Source organism: Hyla sarda, chromosome 3, assembly GCF_029499605.1.
Source record: "Hyla sarda isolate aHylSar1 chromosome 3, aHylSar1.hap1, whole genome shotgun sequence".
NCBI classification, from domain to species: Eukaryota; Metazoa; Chordata; class Amphibia; order Anura; family Hylidae; genus Hyla; species Hyla sarda.
Genome location: NC_079191.1, coordinates 428,516,213 through 428,537,895, shown reverse-complemented (window position 1 = coordinate 428,537,895; position 21,683 = coordinate 428,516,213). Strand labels below are relative to the sequence as shown.

Below are 21,683 nucleotides of genomic sequence, written 5' to 3'. Positions count from 1 at the left end.
TTAAATGAAAACACTTACACTTGCATGGGGTAAAAGGCCACGGCCGTTTATTGAGGGTAATTAAATAAATAACTTATTAATAAATAACCATTAAATAACCATAAATAATTCATAATAATAATTAACCTATAAAACCATCAACCAAATTAAACCACTAGTGCAACTCTTTCACCAAAGCTGTCCACTCAGCAGATCTGGGTGACATACCCCACTCCTTTAATATCTATCTATGTCCACCCAACTGGTGACCCCCTCAACAAACAGACCGTGACAGGGAGGGAGGGACGGGCCGCTGTTATTTCTTCAGGTAACTCTTCTTTGACTAGCCAACTGCCCAGACGTCCTTTTCTTAAATAGACCTATGTTTTCCCGCCGTGGCCTGGATAGCCAATCCGCATCTCCTCTTCTTCTGCCCAGCAACAGCAACAACCTGTAATAACAGACTCCAAGTACAAGTTAATAACAATGTTAACTCTTTATATCCCTAACTTACTTCCTTACCCTCTTTTTTTTTTTTTTGTCCCACATCATTTATCTAAAACATGGAAGGAGGGGGAATGGGGGGCCCATCCCATGGGGCCCTTCCATTACCTTCCAGGGCCCATTCACACGGTTAGTAAGTTGCGGGATTGTTAGGCTTCAGGCCTAAGTTCTCTTGCAGAATTGTACAGAGTGATGCTTTCTCTAGAGAAGGACAGGAACAAGAGAGTTGCTGCTTGCTTTGCAGCTCAGGAGCAAGAGAGCGAGGATTGGCTGACAGCTCCCTTATATGGGCAGGGCTGGCCTTGAGCTGATTGGTTCATCCCAACTGTCAGTCTTTTACACAAAGGATTATGGTAGAACATGTGACTACTCACGTGACCTGGAAGGTCCTTTAGCATACCATAACAGTAGAAACATTAGTCATGTGACCTAAAGTCCTGCAGACATTATATAGATCAATACATTACACTAATTATATATGTAACACATAAAATTAAAGAACTAAGAGGTGACTAGGGATTATCTCAGCAAGCGGACCCCAACGGTACCAAGGAACTCTGACTTTGGGGACCCAGCACACAAGGTACAGTATGAAATACAGTACCGGGACACCACATATATCTTTGACCCCCCCCCCCCCCCCCCATCCCTAATGACACTGTGCCCATCTATATCTGTGACCCCCCCATCCCTAATGACACTGTGCCCATCTATATATGTGACCTCCCATCTCTAATGACACTGTGCCCATCTATATCTGTGACCCCCCATCCCTAATGACACTGTGCCCATCTATATCTGTGACCCCCCATCCCTAATGACACTGTGCCCATCTATATCTGTGACCCCCCATCCCTAATGACACTGTGCCCATCTATATCTGTGACCCCCCATCCCTAATGACACTGTGCCCATCTATATCTGTGACCCCCCATCCCTAATGACACTGTGCCCATCTATATCTGTGACCCCCCATCCCTAATGACACTGTGCCCATCTATATCTGTGACCCCCCCATCCCTAATGACACTGTGCCCATCTATATCTGTGACCCCCCCATCCCTAATGACACTGTGCCCATCTATATCTGTGACCCCCCATCCCTAATGACACTGTGCCCATCTATATCTGTGACCCCCCATCCCTAATGACACTTTGCCCATCTATATCTGTGACCCCCCCCATCCCTAATGACACTGTGCCCATCTATATCTGTGACCCCCCATCCCTAATGACACTGTGCCCATCTATATCTGTGACCACCGCATCCCTAATGACCCAAGTGAGGGGTGGACATAACATACGTTAATTTACTAGCAACTCAGCCCAATAGGACTGGGTGAAAAGTCCACTTGTTATCCCTCACTAAAATGAGAATACCTAAGTTTTATTAAATCATCATTAATAACTATGAGCTAAACATGATTTAAAAACCCAGCATCACAAGCACTGTTCTGAAAATATTGCAAAAACGTCCACCAGGACTGTTATTATAGTTATAAAACAGCACACCTGCAGTGTGTGCTGTTACTGGTGCTGATGCTGTTATTAAAATCTTTCACATCGCCCCCCCCTAACATGTTTCGTCACAGATGTGACGTCTTCAGGGGTTATGGGGCAAATCACATATATAGCCCAGCATAGTGTCATGTGTTTATACCCAGACAATACTGTAATACTGTACACATAAATAATGTCACCATACAGTAAGCACAGGCGATACTGCAATATTGTACATATAACTAATGAGACGATACAGTATACATGGATAATACTGTCATATAGTACATATAACAAATGCCACAGTATACATAAATAATACCGGCATACTGTACACATAAATAATGTCACCATACAGTAAGCACAGGCGATACTGCAATATTGTACATATAACTAATGAGACGATACAGTATACATGGATAATACTGTCATATAGTACATATAACAAATGCCACAGTATACATAGATAATACCGGCATACTGTACACATAACAAATGCCACCCTACAGAATACATTGACAAAACTGTTATACAGTACACATAACCTATCCCACCATTCAGTATGCATAGATAATACTGTACACATGCAACCCTACAGAATACATTGACAATACCGTCATACTGTACATATAACTAATGTTACCACACAGTATCCTTAGACAATACTACCATACTGTTCACATAACTAATGTCACTAGAGATGAGCGAACTTACAGTAAATTCGATTCGTCACGAACTTCTCGGCTCGGCAGTTGATGACTTATCCTGCATAAATTAGTTCAGCTTTCAGGTGCTCCCGTGGGCTGGAGAGTCTTTCCTAGGACTGTATACACCTTTTCCAGCCCACCGGAGCACCTGAAAGCTGAACTAATTTATGCAGGATAAGTCATCAACTGCCGAGCCGAGAAGTTTGTGACAAATCGAATTTACTGTAAGTTCGCTCATCTCTAAATGTCACCATCTAAAATACCTAGACAATACTGTCATACTGCTCGCATAACTAATTCCACCATACAGTATAGACAACAGTGCCATACTGTACTCATAAATAATCCCACCATACAATATAGACAATAATGCCATACTGTACTCATAAATAATGCCACCATACAATATAGACAATAGTGCCATACTGTACTCATAAATAATGCCACCATACAGTATAGGCAATAGTGCCATACTGTACTCATAAATAATCCCACCATACAATATAGACAACAGTGCCATACTGTACTCATAAATAATGCCACCATACAGTATAGGCAATAGTGCCATACTGTACTCATAAATAATCCCACCATACAATATAGACAACAGTGCCATACTGTACTCATAAATAATGCCACCATACAATATAGACAATAGTGCCATACTGTACTCATAAATAATCCCACCATACAATATAGACAACAGTGCCATACTGTACTCATAAATAATGCCACCATACAGTATAGGCAATAGTGCCATACTGTACTCATAAATAATCCCACCATACAATATAGACAACAGTGCCATACTGTACTCATAAATAATGCCACCATACAATATAGACAATAGTGCCATACTGTACTCATAAATAATCCCACCATACAGTATAGGCAATAGTGCCATACTGTACTCATAAATAATCCCACCATACAATATAGACAACAGTGCCATACTGTACTCATAAATAATGCCACCATACAATATAGACAATAGTGCCATACTGTACTCATAAATAATGCCACCATACAGTATAGACAATAGTGCCATACTGTACTCATAAATAATGCCACCATACAATATAGACAATAGTGCCATACTGTACTCATAAATAATCCCACCTTACAATATAGACAATAGTGCCATACTGTACTCATAAATAATCCCACCATACAGTATAGACAATAGTGCCATATTGTACTCATAAATAATGCCACCATACAATATAGACAATGGTGCCATACTGTACTCATAAATAATGCCACCATACAATATAGACAATAGTGCCATACTGTACTCATAAATAATCCCACCATACAGTATAGACAATAGTGCCATACTGTACTCATAAATAATGCCACCATACAATATAGACAATAGTGCCATACTGTACTCATAAATAATCCCACCATACAGTATAGACAATAGTGCCATACTGTACTCATAAATAATGCCACCATACAATATAGACAATAGTGCCATACTGTACTCATAAATAATCCCACCATACAGTATAGACAATAGTGCCATACTGTACTCATAAATAATGCCACCATACAATATAGACAATAGTGCCATACTGTACTCATAAATAATCCCACCATACAGTATAGGCAATAGTGCCATACTGTACTCATAAATAATCCCACCATACAGTATTGACAATAGTCCCATACTGTACTCATAAATAATCCCACGATACAGTATAGACAATAGTGCCATACGGTACTCATAAATAATGCCACCATACAGTATAGACAATAGTGCTATACTGTACTCATGAATAATCCCACGATACAGTATAGACAATAGTGCCATACTGTACTCATAAATAATGCCACCATACAGTATAGACAATAGTGCCATACTGTACTCATAAATAATCCCACCATACAGTATAGACAATAGTGCCATACTGTACTCATAAATAATGCCACCATACAATATAGACAATAGTGCCATACTGTACTCATAAATAATCCCACCATACAGTATAGACAATAGTGCCATACTGTACTCATAAATAATGCCACCATACAGTATAGACAATAGTGCCATACTGTACTCATAAATAATGCCACCATACAATATAGACAATAGTGCCATACTGTACTCATAAATAATCCCACCATACAGTATAGGCAATAGTGCCATACTGTACTCATAAATAATCCCACCATACAGTATAGACAATAGTGCCATACTGTACTCATAAATAATGCCACCATACAATATAGACAATAGTGCCATACTGTACTCATAAATAATCCCACCATACAGTATAGACAATAGTGCCATACTGTACTCATAAATAATGCCACCATACAGTATAGACAATAGTGCCATACTGTACTCATAAATAATGCCACCATACAATATAGACAATAGTGCCATACTGTACTCATAAATAATCCCACCATACAGTATAGACAATAGTGCCATACTGTACTCATAAATAATGCCACCATACAGTATAGACAATAGTGCCATACTGTACTCATAAATAATGCCACCATACAATATAGACAATAGTGCCATACTGTACTCATAAATAATCCCACCATACAGTATAGACAATAGTGCCATACTGTACTCATAAATAATGCCACCATACAGAATACACAGGTGATACTTCCATACTACAGCCTGTAGGGCGGCACACGTAGTCTCTGGATATTACAATGCTGTTTGTACACTGTGTTCTGCTGTTTGGTGCCTCTATGCTACATTGTATAATCACCTAGAAGCACTGCATGTGACGGTAGATTTTCCTCACAGATTCTGTATGTTCTCATAGCAGTCTATTTGTGATAACTCATAGATCGGTATAGTATGTGCAAGTAGCTTTTAGATGGCGGTAAGGCTCTACGCAGACTGCGTTTCAGTGACCTGTCACATGGATCCATAGGCCACTATTCAGGACAAAAGAATGTCCTTTCAACCTCCACCATCCGGTAAACATGGAGGTAGCCATGTTTTATTTTATTTTGCGGTATAGAATATAATAGTAGACTGCACTATTCTATACAGAGCCATCCAGTAAAAAAAAAAAAAAAACGCCATGCGGTAAACATGTTTTTTAACATTTGAGTGTCCCTCCCGTGTTATTCTCCCATCTTTGCGCTGGGACAGTCATGTTGCCAAGGCAACTATTGCTCCCAGCAAGTTTAGTAATGGAGTCCTATAAAATAAAATGAGAGCATTAGTTATATGTACTGTTCTACAATGTTGTCAATGTATTCCATAGGGCGGCATTCATTATGTGTACAGTATTGCGGTAATATCTATGGATTCTGTGTGGTGCCATAAGTTATATGTACAGTTTGACATTATAATCAATATATTCTGTATGCTGGGATCAGTTATATGTACTGTATAACAATTTTCTCAGTGTATTCCATAGGGTGGTATTTGTTATGTGTACAGTATTGCGGTAATATCTATGGATTCTATGTAGTGGCATTAGTTATATGTACAGTACGGCAGTATAATAAATATATTCTGTACGGTGGGATCAATTATATGTACTGTATAACAATTTTCTCAGTGTATTCCATAGGGTGGTATTTGTTATGTGTACAGTATTGCGGTAATATCTATGGATTCTGTGTAGTGGCATTAGTTATATGTACAGTATGGCAGTATAATAAATATATTCTGAATGGTGGGATCAGTTATGTGTACTGTATAATAATTTTCTCAGTGTATTCCATAGGGTGGTATTTGTTATGTGTACAGTATTGCAGTAATATCTATGGATTCTGTGTGGTGGCATTAGCAATATGTACAGTATGGCGGTATTATTAATGTCTTCTGTATGGTGGAAGCAGTTATGTGTACTCTATAACGATTTTGTTAATGTATTCCATAGGATGGCATTCGTTATGTGTACGGTATTGCGGTAATATCTATGGATTCTGTGTAGTGGCATTAGTTATATGTACAGTATGGCAGTATAATAAATATATTCTGTACAGTGGGATCAATTATATGTACTGTATAACAATTTTCTCAGTGTATTCCATAGGGTGGTATTTGTTATGTGTACAGTATTGCAGTAATATCTATGGATTCTGTGTGGTGGCATAAGTTATATGTACAGTATGGCAGTATAATAAATATATTCTGTACGGTGGGATCAATTATATGTACTGTATAACAATTTTCTCAGTGTATTCCATAGGGTGGTATTTGTTATGTGTACAGTATTGCAGTAATATCTATGGATTCTGTGTGGTGGCATTAGCTATATGTACAGTATGGCGGTATTATTAATGTCTTCTGTATGGTGGAAGCAGTTATGTATACAGTATGGCAGTAATATCTATGGATTTTGTGTGGTGGCATAAGATATGTGTACAGTGTTGCAGTAATATCTATGGATTCTGTATGGTGGCATAAGTTATATGTACAGTATGGCAGTAATATCTATGGATTTTGTGTGGTGGCATTCGTTATGTGTACAGTATGGCAGTAATATCTATGGATTCTGTATGGTGGCATAAGTTATATGTACAGTATGGCAGTAATATCTATGGATTTTGTGTGGTGGCATTCGTTATGTGTACAGTGTTGCAGTAATATCTATGGATTCTGTATGGTGGCATAAATTATATGTACAGTATGGCAGTAATATCTATGGATTCTGTATGGTGGCATTCGTTATGTGTACAGTGTTGCAGTAATATCTATGGATTCTGTATGGTGGCATTCGTTATGTGTACAGTGTTGCAGTAATATCTATGGATTTTGTATGGTGGCATTCGTTATGTGTACAGTATGGCAGTAATATCTATGGATTCTGTATGGTAGCATAAGTTATATGTACAGTATGGCAGTAATATCTATGGATTTTGTGTGGTGGCATAAGTTATGTGTACAGTGTTGCAGTAATATCTATGGATTCTGTATGGTGGCATTCGTTATGTGTACAGTATGGCAGTAATATCTATGGATTTTGTGTGGTGGCATAAGATATGTGTACAGTGTTGCAGTAATATCTATGGATTCTGTATGGTGGCATTCGTTATGTGTACAGTATGGCAGTAATATCTATGGATTTTGTGTGGTGGCATAAGTTATGTGTACAGTATGGCAGTAATATCTATGGATTCTGTATGGTGGCATTCGTTATGTGTACAGTATGGCAGTAATATCTATGGATTCTGTATGGTGGCATAAGTTATATGTACAGTATGGCAGTAATATCTATGGATTCTGTATGGTGGCATTCGTTATGTGTACAGTATGGCAGTAATATCTATGGATTCTGTATGGTGGCATTCGTTATGTGTACAGTATGGCAGTAATATCTATGGATTCTGTATGGTGGCATAAGTTATATGTACAGTATGGCAGTAATATCTATGGATTCTGTATGGTGGCATAAGTTATATGTACAGTATGGCAGTAATATCTATGGATTCTGTATGGTGGCATTCGTTATGTGTACAGTATGGCAGTAATATCTATGGATTCTGTATGGTGGCATTCGTTATGTGTACAGTATGGCAGTAATATCTATGGATTCTGTATGGTGGCATTCGTTATGTGTACAGTATGGCAGTAATATCTATGGATTCTGTATGGTGGCATAAGTTATATGTACAGTATGGCAGTAATATCTATGGATTCTGTATGGTGGCATTCGTTATGTGTACAGTATGGCAGTAATATCTATGGATTCTGTATGGTGGCATTCGTTATGTGTACAGTATGGCAGTAATATCTATGGATTCTGTATGGTGGCATAAGTTATATGTACAGTATGGCAGTAATATCTATGGATTCTGTATGGTGGCATTCGTTATGTGTACAGTATGGCAGTAATATCTATGGATTCTGTATGGTGGCATTCGTTATGTGTACAGTATGGCAGTAATATCTATGGATTCTGTATGGTGGCATAAGTTATATGTACAGTATGGCAGTAATATCTATGGATTCTGTATGGTGGCATTCGTTATGTGTACAGTATGGCAGTAATATCTATGGATTCTGTATGGTGGCATAAGTTATATGTACAGTATGGCAGTAATATCTATGGATTCTGTATGGTGGCATAAGTTATATGTACAGTATGGCATTAATATCTATAGATTCTGTATGGTGGCATAAGTTATATGTACAGTATGGCAGTAATATCTATGGATTTTGTGTGGTGGCATTCGTTATGTGTACAGTGTTGCAGTAATATCTATGGATTCTGTATGGTGGCATAAGTTATATATACAGTATGGCAGTAATATCTATGGATTCTGTATGGTGGCATAAGTTATATGTACAGTATGGCAGTATTGTGAAAGTATGGTGGGATCAGTTGGGTGTACTGTATAGCAATTTATCAATGTGTTCTGAAGTTTTACATGGTATTTCCCGAGATATGTCACTTTGCGCATGCGCCCACATCTGGAGGTAAACCTCAGCTGTGTTACCGTGGGTTACCGCCCACATCTCCAGGATAGTTTAGGCCACTGAGCTGAGCCTTTTTTTGCGGTTTGACGGCCGTGATGCATGATTTCTCAACCCTAATGTAGATGTAAAAATTCAGCCACATTACACTTGTCTGAATGCTGCATTAAAGGGGTACTCCGGTGGAAAACATTTTTCTTTTAATCAACCGGTGCCAGAAAGCTAAAAAGATTAGTAAATTACTTCTATTAAAAAAATCTTTACCCTTCCAGTACTTTTTAGCAGCTGTATGCTACAGAGGAAATTCTTTTCTTTTTGAATTTCTTTTTTGTTTTGTCCCCCAGTGCTCTCTGCTGACACCTGATGCCCGTATCAGGAACTGTCCAGAGCAGGCAAAAATCCCCCATTGCAAACCTATGCTGCTCTCGACAGTTCCTGACACGGACAGAGGTGTCAGCAGAGAGCACTGTGGACAAGTCAAAAAAGAAATTCAAAAAGAAAAAGCATTTCCTCTGTAGCATACAGCTGCTAAAAGGTACTGGAAGGGTAAAGATTTTTTTTAATAGTAAAGTAATCTACAAATCTGTTTAACTTTCTGGCATCAGTTCATTTAAAAAATAAATAAAATAAAAAGTTATTAAGTTATAAGCAGGACAAAAAAAAATATTATCATTCTTTTTTTTATTATTATTATTATTGTGTTTTGCTTTTTTCCAATCCCACAGCTGGAGCCATTCACAATTCACATCCGCCTATCTGCGCGCTGCCGCTTTCTAACACTAGAGGGCGAGCGACTTCCTGTTCACATAGAGTAATCGCTGAAAGACAGTCTGTGCGCGCCGCTACCATAGAGTTCCCAGCGGCCCCGGAAGTGCTCGTCTGTGATTGGTCGGAGGTCACGCTCTCAGCCAATCAGGTTCGCCGCTCGTGTGTCTCGGGAATGCTGATGTGTTCTCCCGGCTTCCCTGACTGCTAGTTCCATCCATCGAGCCGCGGCCTGACCATGCCTTACTACCGCACCTGGGAGGAGTTCAGCCGGGCCGCCGAGAAGCTCTACCAGGCCGACCCCATGAAGGTGAGCCCCGGGGGGGGAGGGTCTCGGTTACTAGGCTACTGGGCTCGTCTATGGTGGGCACTGAAGGCTTGATAGAGTTTGGGCCTTTACTACTACTGCTCCAATACCTTGGGGTGACCACCAGGGGGCACCTCATAGGGCAATAGGTTGGTATGTAGTCACTGAGAGATCCTGTGTCGCTTAGTGATGCGTTACCCATAGCAACCACACAGGTGAGCGCTGTCTATGAAGAGCAGTGGGGGCCCAAAACGTCAAGATGCGCAGCGACCGCTCCTAATCAGCTTAATGCAAGTGTATGTGACTGAGCTGCAGTACCTGGCGCTAACACTACAGCAGGGATGGCGCTGTGCTTGGTTAAACAAGTGTGGAATGGCAGGAGATGGATTCATTATATTGATGGGCAGTGGTGTCCAAACAGTGGACCTCCAGCTGTTGCAAAACTACAACTCCCAGCATGCCCGGACAGCCGTTGGCTGTCCGGGCATGCTGGGAGTTGTAGTTTTGCAAACAGCTGGAGGTCCACTGTTTGGAGTTCTCTCAAACCTGTTCTCCAGCTGTTGCAAAAACTACAACTCCCAGCATGCATGGATAGATTTGGACTGTCTGGGCATGATGGGAGTTGCAGTTTTGCAACAGCTTGGCTGTCGGTGAATAATGGGGGTTGTCTGGAGACCACTGGCCTGTCCTATAGATGGGTGTTGTGTCGTTTTCGTTGTCGAAGCATCGACTCCCATCAGAAACATAGACTGTTCCCCTTCCAGTTTTATTAGTTATGCAACACTTGATTCCTCCGAGCTGTGGCTCTCAATCTGTAATAAAGAAAAAAATAAAATAAAACAAGTCCCGTCAGGGCCCGGTTGGGGTGGAAAAGCTACAAGTCCCGTCAGGGCCCGGTTGGGGTGGAAAAGCTACAAGTCCCGTCAGGGCCCGGTTGGGGCGGAAAAGCTACAGGTCCCGTCAGGGCCCGGTTGGGGCGAAAAAGCTACAAGTCCCGTCAGGGCCCGGTTGGGGCGGAAAAGCTACAGGTCCCGTCAGGGCCCGGTTGGGGCGGAAAAGCTACAGGTCCCGTCAGGGCCCGGTTGGGGCGGAAAAGCTACAGGTCCCGTCAGGGCCCGGTTGGGGCGGAAAAGCTACAGGTCCCGTCAGGGCCCGGTTGGGGCGGAAAAGCTACAGGTCCCGTCAGGGCCCGGTTGGGGCGGAAAAGCTACAGGTCCCGTCAGGGCCCGGTTGGGGCGGAAAAGCTACAGGTCCCGTCAGGGCCCGGTTGGGGCGGAAAAGCTACAGGTCCCGTCAGGGCCCGGTTGGGGCGGAAAAGCTACAGGTCCCGTCAGGGCCCGGTTGGGGCGGAAAAGCTACAGGTCCCGTCAGGGCCCGGTTGGGGCGGAAAAGCTACAGGTCCCGTCAGGGCCCGGTTGGGGCGGAAAAGCTACAGGTCCCGTCAGGGCCCGGTTGGGGCGGAAAAGCTACAGGTCCCGTTGGGGCGGAAAAGCTACAGGTCCCGTCAGGGCCCGGTTGGGGCGGAAAAGCTACAGGTCCCGTCAGGGCCCGGTTGGGGCGGAAAAGCTACAGGTCCCGTCAGGGCCCGGTTGGGGCGGAAAAGCTACAGGTCCCGTCAGGGCCCGGTTGGGGCGGAAAAGCTACAGGTCCCGTCACGGCCCGGTTGGGGCGGAAAAGCTACAGGTCCCGTCACGGGCCGGTTGGGGCGGAAAAGCTACAGGTCCCGTCAGGGCCCGGTTGGGGCGGAAAAGCTACAGGTCCCGTCAGGGTCCGGTTGGGGCGGAAAAGCTACAGGTCCCGTCAGGGCCCGGTTGGGGCGGAAAAGCTACAGGTCCCGTCAGGGCCCGGTTGGGGCGGAAAAGCTACAGGTCCCGTCAGGGCCCGGTTGGGGCGGAAAAGCTACAGGTCCCGTCAGGGCCCGGTTGGGGCGGAAAAGCTACAGGTCCCGTCAGGGCCCGGTTGGGGCGGAAAAGCTACAGGTCCCGTCAGGGCCCGGTTGGGGCGGAAAAGCTACAGGTCCCGTCAGGGCCCGGTTGGGGCGGAAAAGCTACAGGTCCCGTCAGGGCCCGGTTGGGGCGGAAAAGCTACAGGTCCCGTCAGGGCCCGGTTGGGGCGGAAAAGCTACAGGGCCCGGTTGGGGCGGAAAAGCTACAGGTCCCGTCAGGGCCCGGTTGGGGCGGAAAAGCTACAGGTCACGGCCCGGTTGGGGCGGAAAAGCTACAAGTCCCGTCACGGCCCGGTTGGGGCGGAAAAGCTACTCAGCATTTCCTGAAAGCTCAAGTGTTGCGAAACTGCAACAGTTGAAATCTATCTGGACATGCTGGGAGTTGTAGTTTTGCAACAACTGGAGAATCGCAGATTGAGGGTACACAGGGGTTTTATCATTTCCGCCGGCCCCATCAGAAAGGTCCCCTCCGGTGACTGTCTCATCTGGTAGTCCGACATGCTCGCTTTGTTGTCAAATATGACGTCACTTGCGGGCAAAAGCAATCGATGGCGGAGCCATTCTGCCACAAGTGCTGCTCCTCCCCCCTAGCGTTAATCGCATTTATAGGCGGAGCAGTGTATAGGGTTAGGAGTTACTGTAGCTTAAAATCCAACCCCCTAACCTTATACACTGCTCCCCCTGTAAATGCGATCAGCACTTTGAGCGCCATAGCTCCACCAGTAATTGCTTCTGCCTGCGAGTGAGGTCATATTTAAAGGGGTACTCCGGTGGAAAACATTTTTTTTTTTTTTAAATCAACTGTTGCCAAAAATTTAAACTGATTTGTATATGACTTCTATGAAAAAATCCTTAATCCTTCCAGTACTTATTAGTTGCTGAATACTACAGAGGAAATTCTTTTCCTTTTTTTTTTTTTTTTTATTCTTCTGTCTGACCACGATGCTCTCTGCTGACACCTCTGTCCATTTTAAGAATTGTCCAGAACAGGAGAGGTTTGCTATGGGGATTTTCTCCTACTCTGGACAGTTCCTGACACGGACAGAGGTGTCAGCAAAGAGCACTGTGGACAGACAGAAAGGAAATCGAAAAAGAAAAGAATTTCCTCTGTAGAATATAGCAGCTAATAAGTACTGGAAGGATTAGGATTTTTTTATAGAAGTAATTTACAAATCTGTTTAACACTCTGGCACCAGTTGATTTAAAAAAAAAAATATATAATAATAATAATTCCACCGGATCACCCTTTTAAAAACAAAGCGAGGGCGGGAGGTGAGCGCGCACTCACACGCAGTAACTCTCATGTCAGAGGGTCAGCTGAGACCTCATCACCAGAAGGGACGTGGTAGACAAAAATGACCAACACCCGTGTTCCATCAACCTGTTGCAAAACTATAATTCTCATCATCTCCGGATATATTTCAGCTGTCTCTGCATGATGGAAGTTGCAGTTTTGCAACAACTGAGTTTTTTGGAAATGAGTAATTTTGCCACGACTGGGCATGATGGGAGTTGTTGTTCTGCAACAGATTGAGAGCCACAGCTCGGATGACTGCTATAGGCCAGTGTTTTGCAAACGAGCTATTGCGAAACTACAACTCCCAGCATGCCCGGACAGCCTTTGGCTGTCCTGGCATGCTGGGAGTTGTAGTTTCGCAACAGCTGGAGGTACACCCATTGAAAAATACTGTCCTAGAGAATTAATGGAGCTGTGGCCATGCGTCGTGCTCTGTTTATTATGTCCCTGTTCGCAGCATCCGCAGGGGTCCCAGCAGTTGGTCCCCCACCAATCAGCTTGTTATTCCTTATGGATAACCTGGGGGATAACAATGCTGAGATGGGAATCCCCCTTTAAATCACTGTTTCACCTCCTGCGTTGAATTCCGCCATAGATGTAACTGAACAAGAAGATATTGCCCTGGTGACCCACGTCTATGACACTTGGGGGATCAGATGACACCTGCCCATAGATGTCTGCCGCTGGTTGTTTACTATATTATCTCTGCACCAAGACTCACGCCCCAATGACTCCTCTTTCTCCGCAGGTGCGGGTGGTGCTGAAGTACAGACATTGTGATGGGAGTTTACGTATTAAAGTCACAGATGATGTAGTGGTATGTACACGTTACTGTGGATGTCAGAAGTCCAATTCCCAAAATACTGGACCACCACACATATCTGTACACCATGCAGAATATGGGGGTAAATCCACCCAAAAGTGACCTTGCACAAGTTGATGTATAAGCGACTAGAAAACACCCATAAGGCGAGATTAAAACTTTACTTTTACTGAAACAATATTAATATGACCATAAATGGGGTACACATACATAACACAAGATAGTTTTAGGGAAGGGGATAAGGTGTACAGGTGAGGCCCTAACCTAGAGTCCCTAATACATAAAGATCTCCTATCTTCTAGGTGTGGGATGGGGAGGGGGGATAAACAAAATTACAATACACTACAGTAGTGGCAAACGTCTATTTCCAACGCGTTTCGCCCCTAATGTTACAGGGGCTCATCAGGGATAAGAGGAAACCACACTAATACAAATATAGATATCAATAAAAAATAGTGTACCATAGGAGTAATCTTATAATAAATTAAGATAAAGTAGATATAGAGTGGTGGGAGATAGGTGTACTGAATAGTGGTAGTACAATGTTAGGATGATATTAGTACAGTGGTCCTTCAACATACGATGGTAATCTGTTCCAAATGGACCATCGTTTGTTGAAACCATCGCATGTTGAGGGATCCGTGCAATGTAAAGTATAGGACAGTGGTCTACAACCTGCGGACCTCCAGATGTTGCAAAACTACAACACCCAGCATGCCCGGACAGCCGTTGGCTGGGTGTTGTAGTTTTGCAACATCTGGAGGTCCGCAGGTTGTAGACCACTGTTAGAGGAAATTGTACTCGCCTGTCCCGCCGCTCCGGAACGTTACTGCTAGTCACCGCTGCCTTGCATGTCTCCTTCCATGGCTGTCGCCGCATCCCAGGGGTGTCCCCGACGCTCCGGCAAGGCCTCTGCTTCCCCGGCATCCACGCTCTCTGTCGCCGATATCACGTCGCTACGCACGCCGCTCCTATTGGATGACGGGACGGTGTGCGCAGCGACTTGATGACGTCGATGGAGAGCGCCGACGATGCAGGGGATCCCAAAGAGGACGCGCCGGAGAAAGGTAAGTGATCGTCACCGGAGCACACGGGGCACCGTAAACGGCTATCCGGTGGCAGCTGAAGCAGTCTGCGCTGCCGGATAGCTGTTTATGCGATGGCCCCGACATACAAAAGCATCATATGTTGATGCTGCCTCTGAGAGGCCATCGTATGTTGGAATTATCGTATGTCGGGGCCATCGTAGGTCTGGGGATCACTGTACAGCATAGGTATAACATTAGTACAGTATTGCATAAATACAAGGATCGCAGTGTTACCAAGGTAACAGGCTTAAAGCTGACGATACGGAAATATAGTAAGGCCACATCCTATCATAATTAGACACCAACTCCCAGTGATAATGCACAAAAATCATAGGACGGCGGGTGGCAAGAAGCAGGTCTGTCATAATAGCTGGGCACTGATAATGTTCCCTGATTGAGATGATGCCAACAACCTAGAGATAGAACCTGGTGTATTAAGATGAAAGCCAAGTCTATCCAAAAAACACCGCAATAGGGAGATAATGTCCCATCAAGGCGTTCTGATAACAGGCACGAGTTGAGGAAGGAATTTGGTTTGTCTCGGTCTGCTTTGTCTTTCTGTGCAACATAATACATTAAATGGGCACTGTCATTAAAACTAATTTTTGCTATTACACTCCTTATGGTAAGTAAAAAATCTTCCTAATGTACTTTGTTCAAAAACAAAACACAAAACTTAATTTATTTTAGTTTACAAAAAAACTGCCACTAGGTGTCTCCCTACTTGTCCAGAGTACATTTCCCCCTATCTCTTGCACAGACTTTGGACTCCTGCTGGCCTGGCAGAAGTCCAAAAACAGGAAATGGATTCTGGAGTGCTGCGGGGTGTGTGTGCAGCCTTAGCCAATCATAGCTCATCTCACACTGAACTGCTCTGGGCTGTGTGTAGCAGAGGAAGTTCTCCCCTGTATGGCTTCAGATGATGTGACGCCTGCTGGGGAACGCCCCTTCCCCGTCTGTGAATCTGACTGAGACTGAGCAGAAAATACAGAGAAATATCAAGGGAGAAAATAATAAAAATAAAGGCCGAGGGTGGTTTATCATCATGGGGGCTGGGAACTGTGAGGATTATAACATTAAACAAGATCAGGGCAGGTACTCTTTAAGTCTGCTGTTTATTTTTTACCAAGAATGAACAAAAACTTAAATGGTCGCTGTCTTTTTCCATCAGCATACCTCTGTGATGGCCTAAGTAGTTCCTAATATATTTGTAAATTGCTTAATTTACCAAAAATTACTCTTTACCCCAGAAAAGAGAAAAAACCAAGTCTCAGCCACTAGGTCTCTCACTTTCTTGCAATCTGCTGCCTGTTGTTAGGCTTAGTCCATCTCTAGCAGGAGAGAGACAAAAATGGGGATTAGCTTGTGCTATACCAAGGGGGAGAACCTGTACAATGTGCTTGCATGCTGAGCCTGTCTGCCACCTCCAGCAGGTCCACCCTGTTTTTGAAAAGAAGAAAATAAAGTTACTCTAATCTGACCACCCGGAATGTTTCAGGCAGCTTTCCCTTCTGTAAATACTAGTGTTCCTACTATGTACAGAGATCTGTATGTGTAGTCTGCTCTCCTTTTTATTTTTTTATTTTTTTTTTTCTTTGTCATCAGCAGCAGTTAGCTGCTTAGACCAGGGGTGCTTTTTTTTAATTTATTTTATTTTTTTATAGTCCAAAAAACAACCAAACCCCACACCTAGAATAAATTCCAGGTGGGGGTGCAAAACCCCCTTAGAGTGCACCTCCCTTAAAACTTCACTTTTATTGTGGATTATTTTAAAATCACAAACTAGTGAGGAAAACAAGTGGTTAAAAAAAAAAAAAACAGCAGCTATGCCACCCCATGGACTTCCAACTGAAAGTCTTTTATGGCCCTGTGCCTGCAGTGCTACGTGGAGAAGCACGCTGCTGTATTTAAAACCGTAAACACTCTGCCTCCCCTACATGTTTCGTGACACCAGTCACGTCATCAGTGGGTACCTGATGTAAATTGTACATTTTTGTAAATTAATGTAAATTATCGGGGTAATCTTGGAATCATGGTTTTACAGGAGGTGGAGAACCACAGGCCTGAGACGTCAAAACTTCAATAATAAAAATATTAATACTGTGATTACTACTAATAACATAGTAATAATACCATAATGAATATCATAACAATACTACCATAACACTAATAAAACCATGATAAATAGCTACTATTATTATATTTATTAGTAATAACAGCTATTATTTATTATTAATAATAAAAATACTAAAAGAAAATAGCGTATTTATCGGCGTATAACACGCACCCCCATTTTAACAGGGACATTTAAGTAAAAAAAAAAAAAGTAAAATAAATGACTTGGACTAAATGCCCCCCCCCCAATCATGTTCCTCCTATGGCATCCAGTGGTCTTCAACCTGTGGACCTCCAGATGTTGCAAAACTACAACTTCCAGCATGGCCGGACAGCCAACGGCTGTCCGGGCATGCTGGGAGTTGTAGTTTTGCAACATCTGGAGGTCCGCAGGTTGAAGACCACTCTTCCCCTTTCCTTACTTGTCTGCGCTTCGGCTGTCTTGCGGACTGCGGTCAGTGAAGCAGATGAGTGACGTCCTCTCCCGGCTTCTCTGTGCTGCATCACGGATGTCACTTTTCGGCGGCGACTACAGGAAATGAATGATGCCGCACAGAGAAGACGGGAGAGGACGTCACTCATCTGCTTCACTGCCCGCAAGACCCTCCACCTGACCTGACCTGCCGAAGTGCAGCCAGGTAGGGAAAATAAACAAAACTATAAAAAGCAGGAAAAGGGGGAATGATGAGGGAGGGAGGGAGGGAAAATGAAAAGTAAAACTCACTTGTCTCCCGCACTATACACAGGTACTGGTGGATTGTGCAGGAGACGCTGATTAAAAGGTAGCGCAGATCCGGACAAGGTAGGGCTCATTTTAATCAGCATCTCCCGCACTATCCACCACACCAGTACTTGTGGATAGTGCGGGAGAAAAAAAGTGAGGCTGGGTTCACATCACGTTTTTGCCCCATACTGTTTTCAAGCCGTTTTTCTAAAAGAAAACCGTATGGCAAAAAAAAAAAAAACGGATGGAACAGTATGGAAAAAAGTAAACCGTATGCGTTTTTAAACAGTATACTGTTTTTAAAAGTGCATACAGTTCCGTCTAAACAGTATTATTTATTATAGTATTGTTATGATTATTAATTGTTCATAGTAGTATTTTTTACTATGTAGTAATTCTGTAGACGAGTGATGTGCCGGGTTTCCTTTCCCTTCCAGTGTTTACTCTACAGCACAGATCAAGCTCAGGACGTGAAGAAGATTGAGAAATTCCACAGTCAGCTGATGCGGCTAATGGTTGCTAAGGAATCCCGCAACGCTCCCATGGAAACTGACTGAGCGCCTCCGACCCTGAAGAAAGAAAATTAGTCATCAAATTTTTTTAGATTTTAGTTTTTTTTCTGTGGTCCACCAGGAAGAAGAAAATGACTGATATATATAAAAAAAAGGAACAAATTATTAAAAAAAGAAAGAAAAACTTTTTTTATTTTTAACTTATAAAAGAAAAAAAAATCTCCTGTTTATCTGCAATAGTAACAAGTCTGGATGTTCTATGCTTTCATGTGAAAGCTTCTATTTATTTTTGGTAATAGATCAGGAGATGGAATTCTTTTCCTGTGGATGCTTCAGACCCCCCAAAAAGCGGGAATTAAACAGTGGGGAAATTAGAATTCAATTTTTGTTTTTATTATTTTTATTATTTTTTTTTTTTTTGCAGATAATGCCTTACAAAGTTTTGTTTCCATGGTGATTTCCAGACCATTAAACTTAATTCGCTTATAATAATTTTTTTTTTTTTTTCTTGAAGATGCACATTGATCATCTGAATACTATGGGATAACAGGGCCCGGACCTTTTCTGAGCGAGTTTTATTCCAGCTGGTATTGACTGGAAAGTTTGGAATATTTTTATGGTTTTCAATAAATGTGAATCTTAAATAGTTGATGGTTTTTATGTGTTGGATTGTATATGGCTGAGCAATAGAAGGGAAGGGGCTTGGGCCGGCTGTTACCTGTGCTAGGTCTCTATTGTTAGGGACTGAATGGTAGAAGGAGGGAGGTTTCTAATGCAGCCAGCAAGCTGCCTCCCAGCACAATACAAAGCTCCACACTTCAGGGCAGCAAATAATATTCGGGAGTTCACCTGCAATTATCTCAAGACTGAGGGCTCTGCCGTCCCCACTGGTTGGGCAGTCGAATACACTGAAACCGTCTGTTTTATGTAGTTGACTTAACTCCCAGAAGTTAGTGTACCTGTCATATCTCAGAAAATAATAATGCTTCTATGTTACTCACTAGATCACCCAGGTTCTTTACATTTTTTGTGTGTCTATCTTCTGTGTTTGGCTCACAAATCCCTCTGTTCTGCTCCTCACCCGTTATGGCATCCACTGCTCAGGGAGGGGCGTGTCCAAGGCAAGCACTGAGCCTGCCCTCATTCAACATGCATTCACTTCCTCCCTGAGTCTGCTGTGCTGTGATGGGTCTCTTCATCCACTCACTGCAGGCTGCTCTGTAACCCCCTCTTCTCTGTTTTCATGCTGCAGTCTGATAGGACAGGAGTGAGCACAGAGGAGTGCTAGTCCTGCCCTCACTTTCTGGAGTTTGTCCCGGCCTGTGCTTCAGCTGAGACAAAGATGATGCTGCAGCCGGACAGGATTATCATGTGGATGGTATGGGGACCCCTAGTGGTCTTTTTTTTATTTGATTTTTTTTTTTTTTTTCTTTTAGAAGGAGATTTGGTTTATGAAGTATGTTGGGTTAAGGTTTTACCAAGATGTACTACGTATAAAAAGATTTTGATTCTGACAGTTTCATAAACAGCATCGGTCATGGTCCTATGTTTACACAACTCCTGTTAGCTTCAAATGTAGTTACACAAACAGTTTTTGGCATCCTGACCATCTCTGGGATAGATGATCTTGAGATAGATGTAGGTCCCACCTCTGGCACCCCCTCCTCAGACATTCATGGCATATTCACAGAGCGGATCCTTTCTATCAGTTGTGACATGATGCCGAGCCAACAGAGGTGAGTCACTGTGTGGCCATGGTCAGGTGCTTGCTGTAGCTGGTCGGCTTCCATTGGTTGCTGGGGTAGAGGGTTCCTTTGGTGACTGAGCGGTGAGGTGGAAAAGAGCATCAAGTAGTCTTGTGTTAAAGGGGTACTCCGGTGAAAACCTTTTTTCCACCTCGTCACGACAGCACCACCACAGAGAGATGGACTCCTCCTCCAGGAACAGGAAACCCAGAGAATAAAAAGGATGCGCTTCCCTCTCTTCCTCAGTGGTTTCCTGTTCCTGTAGGAAGCCTGGAGATAATCTGTGCCTCTGGTGTGGATGCTGTGACGGTGGGGGGTCCAGAGGAGGCTTTCTCCCTTAGTTTGGGGAGTATTCTGGACTCAGCAGCGGTTACCCGCGCCACTGCCCGCCTCCCTTCTCCCTCCGCTTCCTCGTCCCCGTGCGCACGGCGAATCTGTAGTACAGATTTCGCCTGCGCATTCTTTACCTGTAGCGTGGACGAGGGGGTTCCGGAGCTCCCGCGGCGTTAGCTGGAGAGCTCCGTGGCTGCGGCCTGCTGGAGGCGGGGCTCAGTCACATGACAGTGACGGCTGGGGAGGAGAGGGGCGCACGTGACGTCAGACGCCGAGGTCCGGGCCTTCCAGGGTGGCAGATTTAAAAAGGGGAATCCCTTTTCTGCATCCCTGCCTCCAGTGCACAAGGGACACCGGCCTAAAGCTGCAGCTGCTTCAGGAAAATGAGCTCCACTAAGGATGTTCCTTCCAAGCAGGACCGTGAGGAATCCAAAACTGCTTCCACGGTACGGTCCCTAGCGGAGGGGTGAGTGTTATGGCTCTTTAGGTATAGCTCCTTATTGTCCTTCTATTTTTATAGGATACTCCTAGAAAAGTTAAGAAGGCTAAGCATAAGGCATGCCTTATGTGTAAAGCTATGCTAGCATCTGATTATCGTAAGCCTAATTGTCCAGCCTGTATTGATAGAATCATTGCTACAGGTGGGTGCAGGTGTTTTTTTTAATTTTTTTCTAAATAATGTTTATATATTTTTTAGGGGGTTTCTGTTATTTGGATATCTGTGTTAATTTTTTAGAATCCCCTTCCTTGATGATGCAGGACAAGGTTGGGAGCCAGATAGTCTGCCCTTAAAGGGTTTCTTCCGGTTGTTACCCCCTCCGCAGCCGGATATGATACCTTCTGTTCCTATTGATGTTGAGGAGGAAGAAGGCTTGATCTCAGTACATTCTGATTCAGGTATTCCCTTTATCTGATATTGGTTTATTTTGG

The 21,683-nt window shown here is 43.3% G+C and overlaps 1 protein-coding gene across 1 annotated transcript; it reads left to right on the top strand.

Annotated features, from left to right (window-relative positions):
- Positions 1–926: 926 nt before the first annotated feature.
- SRP9 (signal recognition particle 9) lies at positions 927–19,323 on the top strand. Its single transcript, XM_056568444.1, has 4 exons — positions 927–1,066; positions 9,825–10,174; positions 14,162–14,230; positions 18,601–19,323. Exons 2-4 carry the CDS (start codon positions 10,103–10,105, stop codon positions 18,718–18,720), a joined length of 261 nt encoding a protein of 86 aa, XP_056424419.1. The 5' UTR covers positions 927–1,066; positions 9,825–10,102; the 3' UTR covers positions 18,721–19,323.
- Positions 19,324–21,683: the final 2,360 nt, after the last annotated feature.